The sequence below is a fragment of the Rhinichthys klamathensis genome, unplaced genomic scaffold, assembly GCF_029890125.1.
Source record: "Rhinichthys klamathensis goyatoka isolate OS25496 unplaced genomic scaffold, OSU_Roscu_1.1 h1tg000070l_1, whole genome shotgun sequence".
Lineage (NCBI taxonomy): Eukaryota > Metazoa > Chordata > Actinopteri > Cypriniformes > Leuciscidae > Rhinichthys > Rhinichthys klamathensis.
The window spans coordinates 1,229,580-1,239,741 of NW_026606613.1; the positions used below are offsets into that span (position 1 = coordinate 1,229,580).

General features: G+C 45.1%; 1 protein-coding gene across 1 annotated transcript; it reads right to left on the reverse strand.

Annotated features, from left to right (window-relative positions):
- Positions 1–7,723, reverse strand: LOC130084979 (trichohyalin-like). Its single transcript, XM_056250521.1, has 9 exons — positions 7,164–7,723; positions 5,091–6,441; positions 4,071–5,049; positions 3,364–3,938; positions 2,105–3,322; positions 1,501–2,055; positions 836–1,457; positions 530–754; positions 1–386 (listed from the first exon to the last, which is right to left on the reverse strand). Exons 1-9 carry the CDS (start codon positions 7,721–7,723, stop codon positions 1–3), a joined length of 6,471 nt encoding a protein of 2,156 aa, XP_056106496.1.
- Positions 7,724–10,162: the final 2,439 nt, after the last annotated feature.

A 10,162-nucleotide genomic window follows, 5' to 3' on the forward strand; every position in this document is an offset into this window, starting at 1 on the left:
CTACCTCAGAAAAAACACTCTCTGGCCCTTCACTCTCTCTGCCCTGTTGATGCTCTGCCTCAAAATCACTCTCTGGATCTTCACTCTCTTTGCCCTGTTGATGCTCTGCATCAAAATCACTCTCTGGATCTTCACTCTCTTTGCCCTGTTGATGCTCTTCCTCAAAATCACTCTCTGGATCTTCACTCTCTTTGCCCTGTTGATGCTCTGCCTCAAAATCACTCTCTGGATCTTCACTCGCTTTGCCCTGTTGATGCTCTTCCTCAAAATCACTCTCTGGATCTCTTTGCCCTGTTGATGCTCTGCCTCAAAATCACTCTTTGGATCTTCACTCTCTTTGCCCTGTTGATGCTCTGCCTCAAAATCACTCTCTGGATCTCTTTGCCCTGTTGATGCTCTTCCTCAAAATCACTCTCTGGATCTTCACTCTCTTTGCCCTGTTGATGCTCTGCATCAAAATCACTCTCTGGATCTTCACTCTCTTTGCCCTGTTGATGCTCTGCCTCAAAATCACTCTATGGATCTTCACTCTCTTTGCCCTGTTGATGCTCTGCATCAAAATCACTCTCTGGATCTTCACTCTCTTTGTCCTGTTGATGCTCTTCCTCAAAATCACTCTCTGGATCTTCACTCGCTTTGCCCTGTTGATGCTCTTCCTCAAAATCACTCTCTGGATCTTCACTCTCTTTGCGCTGTTGATGCTCTTCTTCAAAATCACTCTCTGGATCTTCACTCTCTTTGCCCTGTTGATGCTCTGCCTCAAAATCACTCTCTGGATCTTCACTCTCTTTGCCCTGTTGATGCTCTGCCTCAAAATCACTCTATGGATCTTCACTCTCTTTGCCCTGTTGATGCTCTGCATCAAAATCACTCTCTGGATCTTCACTCTCTTTGTCCTGTTGATGCTCTTCCTCAAAATCACTCTCTGGATCTTCACTCGCTTTGCCCTGTTGATGCTCTGCATCAAAATCACTCTCTGGATCTTCACTCTCTTTGCCCTGTTGATGCTCTTCCTCAAAATCACTCTCTGGATCTTCACTCGCTTTGCCCTGTTGATGCTCTGCATCAAAATCACTCTCTGGATCTTCTCTCTCTTTGCCCTGTTGATGCTCTTCCTCAAAATCACTCTCTGGATCTTCACTCTCTTTGCCCTGTTGATGCTCTGCCTTAAAATCACTCTCTGGATCTTCACTCTCTTTGCCCTGTTGATGCTCTTCCTCAAAATCACTCTCTGGATCTTCACTCTCTTTGCCCTGTTGATGCTCTGCCTTAAAATCACTCTCTGGATCTTCACTCTCTTTGCCCTGTTGATGCTCTTCCTCAAAATCACTCTCTGGATCTTCACTCTCTTTGCCCTGTTGATGCTCTTCCTCAAAATCACTCTCTGGATCTTCACTCTCCTTGCCCTGTTGATGCTCTTCCTCAAAATCACTCTCTGGATCTTCACTCTCTTTGCCCTGTTGATGCTCTGTCTCAAAATCACTCTCTGGATCTCTTTGCCCTGTTGATGCTCTTCCTCAAAATCACTCTCTGGATCTTCACTCTTTTTGCCATGTTGATGCTCTTCCTCAAAATCACTCTCTGGATCTTCACTCTCTTTGCCCTGTTGATGCTCTGCATCAAAATCACTCTCTGGATCTTCACCCTCTTTGCCCTGTTGATGCTCTGCCTCAAAATCACTCTCTGGATCTCTTTGCCCTGTTGATGCTCTTCCTCAAAATCACTCTCTGGATCTTCACTCGCTTTGCCCTGTTGATGCTCTTCCTCAAAATCACTCTCTGGATCTTCACTCGCTTTGCCCTGTTGATGCTCTGCATCAAAATCACTCTCTGGATCTTCACTCTCTTTGCCCTGTTGATGCTCTTCCTCAAAATCACTCTCTGGATCTTCACTCTCTTTGCCCTGTTGATGCTCTGCCTCAAAATCACTCTTTGGATCTTCACTCTCTTTGCCCTGTTGATGCTCTGCATCAAAATCACTCTCTGGATCTTCACTCTCTTTGTCCTGTTGATGCTCTTCCTCAAAATCACTCTCTGGATCTTCACTCTCTTTGCCCTGTTGATGCTCTGCATCAAATCACTCTCTGGATCTTCTCTCTCTTTGCCCTGTTGATGCTCTGCCTCAAAATCACTCTCTGGATCTTCACTCTCTTTGCCCTGTTGATGCTCTTCCTCAAAATCACTCTCTGGATCTTCACTCTCTTTGCCCTGTTGATGCTCTTCCTCAAAATCACTCTCTGGATCTTCACTCTCCTTGCCCTGTTGATGCTCTTCCTCAAAATCACTCTCTGGATCTTCACTCTCTTTGCCCTGTTGATGCTCTGCCTCAAAATCACTCTCTGGATCTTCACTCTCTTTGCCCTGTTGATGCTCTTCCTCAAAATCACTCTCTGGATCTTCACTCTCTTTGCGCTGTTGATGCTCTTCCTCAAAATCACTCTCTGGATCTTCACTCTCTTTGCCCTGTTGATGCTCTGCCTCAAAATCACTCTTTGGATCTTCACTCTCTTTGCCCTGTTGATGCTCTTCCTTAAAATCACTCTCTGGATCTCTTTGCCCTGTTGATGCTCTTCCTCAAAATCACTCTCTGGATCTTCACTCTCTTTGCCCTGTTGATGCTCTTCCTCAAAACCACTCTCTGGATCTTCACTCTCTTTGCCCTGTTGATGCTCTTCCTCAAAATCACTCTCTGGATCTTCACTCTCTCTGCCCTGTTGATGCTCTGCATCAAAATCACTCTCTGGATCTTCACTCTCTTTGCCCTGTTGATGCTCTTCCTCAAAATCACTCTCTGGATCTTCACTCTCTTTGCCCTGTTGATGCTCTGCATCAAAATCACTCTCTGGATCTTCACTCTCTTTGCCCTGTTGATGCTCTTCCTCAAAATCACTCTCTGGATCTTCACTCTCTTTGCCCTGTTGATGCTCTGCATCAAAATCACTCTCTGGATCTTCACTCGCTTTGCCCTGTTGATGCTCTGCCTCAAAATCATTCTCTGGATCTTCACTCTCTTTGCCCTGTTGATGCTCTGCCTCAAAATCACTCTTTGGATCTTCACTCTCTTTGCCCTGTTGATGATCTGCCTCAAAATCACTCTCTGGATCTTCACTCTCTTTGCCCTGTTGATGCTCTTCCTCAAAATCACTCTCTGGATCTTCACTCTCTTTGCCCTGTTGATGCTCTGCATCAAAATCACTCTCTGGATCTTCACTCGCTTTGCCCTGTTGATGCTCTTCCTCAAAATCACTCTCTGAATCTTCACTCGCTTTGCCCTGTTGATGCTCTGCATCAAAATCACTCTCTGGATCTTCACTCTCTTTGCCCTGTTGATGCTCTGCCTCAAAATCACTCTTTGGATCTTCACTCTCTTTGCCCTGTTGATGCTCTTCCTCAAAATCACTCTCTGGATCTCTTTGCCCTGTTGATGCTCTTCCTCAAAATCACTCTCTGGATCTTCACTCTCTTTGCCCTGTTGATGCTCTTCCTCAAAATCACTCTCTGGATCTTCACTCTCTCTGCCCTGTTGATGCTCTGCATCAAAATCACTCTCTGGATCTTCACTCGCTTTGCCCTGTTGATGCTCTGCATCAAAATCACTCTCTGGATCTTCACTCTCTTTGCCCTGTTGATGCTCTACCTCAAAATCACTCTCTGGATCTTCACTCTCTTTGCCCTGTTGATGCTCTTCCTCAAAATCACTCTCTGGATCTTCACTCTCTTTGCCCTGTTGATGCTCTGCATCAAAATCACTCTCTGGATCTTCACTCACTTTGCCCTGTTGATGCTCTTCCTCAAAATCACTCTCTGGATCTTCACTCTCTTTGCCCTGTTGATGCTCTGCATCAAAATCACTCTCTGGATCTTCACTCGCTTTGCCCTGTTGATGCTCTTCCTCAAAATCACTCTCTGGATCTTCACTCGCTTTGCCCTGTTGATGCTCTGCATCAAATTCACTCTCTGCATCTTAACTCTCTTTGCCCTGTTGATGCTCTTCCTCAAAATCACTCTCTGGATCTTCACTCTCTTTGCCCTGTTGATGCTCTGCATCAAAATCACTCTCTGGATCTTAACTCTCTTTGCCCTGTTGATGCTCTTCCTCAAAATCCCTCTCTGGATCTTCACTCTCTTTGCCCTGTTGATGCTCTGCATCAAAATCACTCTCTGGATCTTCTCTCTCTTTGCCCTGTTGATGCTCTGCCTCAAAATCACTCTCTGGATCTTCACTCTCTTTGCCCTGTTGATGCTCTTCCTCAAAATCACTCTCTGGATCTTCACTCTCTTTGCCCTGTTGATGCTCTTCCTCAAAATCACTCTCTGGATCTTCACTCTCTTTGCCCTGTTGATGCTCTTCCTCAAAATCACTCTCTGGATCTTCACTCTCCTTGCCCTGTTGATGCTCTTCCTCAAAATCACTCTCTGGATCTTCACTCTCCTTGCCCTGTTGATGCTCTGCCTCAAAATCACTCTTTGGATCTTCACTCTCTTTGCCCTGTTGATGCTCTGCATCAAAATCACTCTCTGGATCTTCACTCGCTTTGCCCTGTTGATGCTCTTCCTCAAAATCACTCTCTGGATCTTCACTCGCTTTGCCCTGTTGATGCTCTGCATCAAAATCACTCTCTGGATCTTCACTCTCTTTGCCCTGTTGATGCTCTGCCTCAAAATCACTCTTTGGATCTTCACTCTCTTTGCCCTGTTGATGCTCTGCATCAAAATCACTCTCTGGATCTTCACTCTCTTTGTCCTGTTGATGCTCTTCCTCAAAATCACTCTCTGGATCTTCACTCTCTTTGCCCTGTTGATGCTCTGCATCAAAATCACTCTCTGGATCTTCTCTCTCTTTGCCCTGTTGATGCTCTGCCTCAAAATCACTCTCTGGATCTTCACTCTCTTTGCCCTGTTGATGCTCTTCCTCAAAATCACTCTCTGGATCTTCACTCTCTTTGCCCTGTTGATGCTCTTCCTCAAAATCACTCTCTGGATCTTCACTCTCCTTGCCCTGTTGATGCTCTTCCTCAAAATCACTCTCTGGATCTTCACTCTCTTTGCCCTGTTGATGCTCTTCCTCAAAATCACTCTATGGATCTTCACTCTCTTTGGCCTGTTGATGCTCTTCCTCAAAATCACTCTCTGGATCTCTTTGCCCTGTTGATGCTCTTCCTCAAAATCACTCTCTGGATCTTCACTCTCTTTGCCCTGTTGATGCTCTTCCTCGAAATCACTCTCTGGATCTTCACTCTCTTTGCCCTGTTGATGCTCTGCATCAAAATCACTCTCTGGATCTTCACTCGCTTTGCCCTGTTGATGCTCTGCATCAAAATCACTCTCTGAATATTCACTCTCTTTGCCCTGTTGATGCTCTTCCTCAAAATCACTCTCTGGATCTTCACTCTCTTTGCCCTGTTGATGCTCTGCATCAAAATCACTCTCTGGATCTTCACTCTCTTTGCCCTGTTGATGCTCTTCCTCAAAATCACTCTCTGGATCTTCACTCTCCTTGCCCTGTTGATGCTCTTCCTCAAAATCACTCTCTGGATCTTCACTCTCTTTGCCCTGTTGATGCTCTTCCTCAAAATCACTCTCTGGATCTTCACTCTCTTTGCCCTGTTGATGCTCTTCCTCAAAATCACTCTCTGGATCTTCTATCTCTTTGCCCTGTTGATGTTCTGCATCAAAATCACTCTCTGGATCTTCACTCGCTTTGCCCTGTTGATGCTCTTCCTCAAAATCACTCTCTGGATCTTCACTCTCTTTGCCCTGTTGATGCTCTTCCTCAAAATCACTCTCTGGATCTTCTATCTCTTTGCCCTGTTGATGCTCTGCATCAAAATCACTCTCTGGATCTTCACTCTCTTTGCCCTGTTGATGCTCTGCATCAAAATCACTCTCTGGATCTTCACTCTCTTTGCCCTGTTGATGCTCTTCCTCAAAATCACTCTCTGGATCTTCACTCTCCTTGCCCTGTTGATGCTCTTCCTCAAAATCACTCTCTGGATCTTCACTCTCTTTGCCCTGTTGATGCTCTTCCTCAAAATCACTCTCTGGATCTTCACTCTCTTTGCCCTGTTGATGCTCTTCCTCAAAATCACTCTCTGGATCTTCTATCTCTTTGCCCTGTTGATGCTCTGCATCAAAATCACTCTCTGGATCTTCACTCGCTTTGCCCTGTTGATGCTCTGCATCAAAATCACTCTCTGGATCTTCACTCTCTTTGCCCTGTTGATGCTCTTCCTCAAAATCACTCTCTGGATCTTCACTCTCCTTGCCCTGTTGATGCTCTTCCTCAAAATCACTCTCTGGATCTTCACTCTCTTTGCCCTGTTGATGCTCTGCCTCAAAATCACTCTCTGGATCTTCACTCTCTTTGCCCTGTTGATGCTCTGCCTCAAAATCACTCTCTGGATCTTCACTCTCCTTGCCCTGTTGTTCTTCTGACTCACCGCTGGTTTTTAGAAACCTCATCAGTGATCCTACAAAAGGTAATGTTTAAAACAAATAATGTCATTAGATAGGCTACATTTGGTTTTCTACACTGTAAAAAAATATTTGTTTTGTTAAAAATTCCCTCTTTTTTTTTTTGCAGTCAGGAATTTTTTTGCAGTAATTTGTTCAGTAATTTATTTATGGTAACACACTAACCGCAGTGATTCTCAACTCCAGTCCTTGGGACCCTGTGCTCTGCATATTGTGTATGTCTCCCTTATTTAACACACCTGATTCAGATCCTCAGCTCGTTAGGATCTATGAACTGAACTGAGTGTGTCAGATAAGAGAGACATACAAAATGTGCAGAGCAGCGGGTCCCAAGGACCGGAGTTGAGAACCACTGCACTAACCCACTATTTGGGATAATGAACAGTTTTGTTTTTGATAGACTAAATATAGTCATATTATGTATTGTAGAGAAATACCTTATGCATATACACAAATCAGCTGCTAGTGGAAGTGAAAAGACAAGTTAATTTATTCAACTGTAATTGTGTGCTTATTCAAATGCTTAAAATTGCATACTTATTTTCAATAAATATTCCAACAATATTTATGATTGGAAAATGAAAAAAAAATGAAGTAGGTCTATTATGATAGACTTTCCAACGAACCGGGTTGGCAAAACACACAAAAAGTTGGTCGGATGAACGCACAGCCTGTGTTTGCTTGATATACCTGCGTAAAACTCGCACAGGGCATAACGCATGGAGTCTCTTTTCTTCCTCCGAGTCAATCGAGAGGTTTGACAGAGCTGGCAGCTCAAAGGAGAGCGCACTATATGCCCCTGACATGACTTTTGGTGTATACGCCGCGTTCGGACGCAACACCACTCTAGACCCGTCTAAAGCAAACTGGATGCATGAGGGATGTACTGACAGCGCATGGAGATCACCAATGCGCTTTGCTGACGCCAGGGACAGCAACAGGGCTGTTTTGTAAGACAGCATTTTTAGATTCAATGATTCTAAGGGCTCAAATGGAGGTTCACAAATAGCCTCCAGAACCACAGTCAGGTCCCATGATGGTACCATCGACTTTGTAACGGGCTTCAGCCGTCTCGCTCCTTTAAGGAACCGAACGGCCAGTGGGTGCGCGCTCGGCGTGGTCCGTGACAGGCTGTACCCTCGTGACAGGCCGAAATGGCCGCTAAGTAAACTTTTAGTGTGGAATGTGAGCAACCTTCCTCGAACAATTCCAGCAGAAGAGTTAATATTCCTGCAATCGGGCACTGACATGACGATAATGACTTTTGTTTGCACCACTGCTCAAATATACTCCACTTTGACGCGTAATGCTCCGGGGTTGGAGAGAGCCAGCTTGGCGTGGACGTGAAAGTTATCGTCGAAGAATTCCTCGCCCGCTTCAAGCGAGACAGCGTCCTCCTCTCGACACTCCAGTCCCTGATTAAACCCCGGATCTATCAGGGGAACATCGTTAAAATCATCCATAACCTCCCCGGCTTCCATACGGTCGCCCCAAGTCCCTGTGGCTTCTTCAGAAACGGCTAGTGCCGAATCAGGAACAGCACCTGAGGACAGAAGCGGACCGTGGCTGTCCACTGAACCCTCGAGCACTCGCTCAACAAACGCTACACGCCGCTCCAGTGTCGAGCGACGAAGCTGCCGGCAGTGTATACATGCTCCGGGGTTGGAGAGAGCCAGCTTGGCGTGGACAATCTCCAAACACACCGGACAGTGCTCGTGTCTATCTTTTTCGGACAACAAGTACCCACATGTCATTGGACATGGGCGAGAATTCTTATTTTTAGCCATTTCTCCCCGAGAAAAATATGTATTAGCTTTTGTTAGCAATGCTAAACTTTTATGCTTTAACACTTTTCTCTGTTTGTGCCTTTCGACAGGAGTCACCACCGTGGGTTTTTCCTACGAAACTGTGGCGTGATGGCGTTCTAGCAGCACGGTGAAGAGCTGAAGAACAAAGGGAATGACGCATACGACTGCATTTATATTCTGTGGGCAGGTAGCCCCGCCCACGTCGTCATGCGTCATTGGCCTTTCAGGTGTGAATAAAGGTGTCTTCAACAGATGGCGCTAGAGCGCGATATCCCATAGTAATGTGTTGTACCGAGTTGACCGACTGAATGGGAACAACAGTTAATCATGAATTCACCTCTATCAGTCCAACAGTGACTGGAAGTCCGATTTATTTCCGCGAACAGACTCTTTCGGACGGTTCGTTTAGAACGTATTTCTATTTTCTAACAAAATTCTGCATTGTACGCTCGGATTCAAAGTGTCAGAAGCGAATTCAGTCCATCAACAGTGCTCGCGCTCTTTTGAACTCAGAATAACCGTCAAATGATCTATCTCAAAATAAAGCTGATCATCAGGCTCTGTTTAGTTTTTACATTACATTACAATCACTCAAAAATAGATGATACCTGCATCACGAACTGCACTTTCTTTGCGTGCCTGCTTAGCCTTACGCTTAGCAGCCCCTGAAGGATGAGTTTGTTTCGGCGTCATCAGATAAATTTGCAGAAAAGTTGAATTTTTTTCATCTTCATATACAATCTCTTCTTTCATACATTCAGAGGTTGGGAGTGACTCACATGTAAACAGTGATATTAATTGGTTTTACTACAGGTGAATGATAATTGTTATATCCAATGGACAAACAGTCTAGTATTTTGCTGCTCTTGATTGGTGGACAAGCATATGTATGTTTTGGAGGCCCCGCCACCTAGTCCGAGGCCTTAGGCAACTGCCTACCCGCCTATAGGTAGCACCGGCCCTGAGCTCTGCCCATGGTGACACGGAAAATCTCAGACACCGAATATTTCAGAACCCTCGGCATTTAAAGGTGCTCTAAGCGATGTCATTTTTTAGGCCAAAACATTTTTTGGTCACATACAGCTTCTCCTCACTATCCACTAGCTGGCTGTCCCCTGAACACACTGTAAAAAAATGTGGTCTCTGCAGACACCCCAGGCTCCACAAACGGCAACAAAAACAAACTGCGGCAACCCGCTCAACGAAACATTACAAACAGTGTTCCAGCCAATAACCGACAAGGAGGGTTTGGGGGCGGGGTTAGTGCGCGTACACATTAAGGGGGGTGTGGAGGAGAGAGAAGCATGAAGAGGGAATGGCCGACACACGACCAAAGAGACGACGTTCCGATGAACAGATTGCAAAAATGCAAAGAAGAGGGAAAAGGAGAAGGAACGCGCAAAGTCCCGGATTTACATTGGAAAAGCCTTTGAAAGGTGGCGAGAACTTCGCCAGCAGAAAGGCTTCCAATCCCACATCAGGTAGCTCTGTTTCTGCTGGACTTTCATGTTCGACTAACAAACACAAGGAAATAATTAGCTAGAACTATCCAGTCAGCGCTAACCTTGGTGAATACAACATATAGGTTTCTAGCAGCTAGCTATCGATCTTTATTGTAAATGATCAAGCAAACTCACAGTAGGGCGACAGTTTGTGTGAATGATTGTTTTCACCAACTGTTTGTTATGAATTTGAATGTTCATTCATAGCCTATTGACAACTTTGACTAAATTTGTCTCACTGGGAAACGCGAACCTAACGTTATCTTGCTATTATTGCGTCCTTGTATGGGAGTTAAAGTTATAACCTCAGGTGGCGAAACGTTTTATCGTGTTTTTCTGGTAATGTTTCTCTTTTCCTGCATTCATGTTCTGCATTATA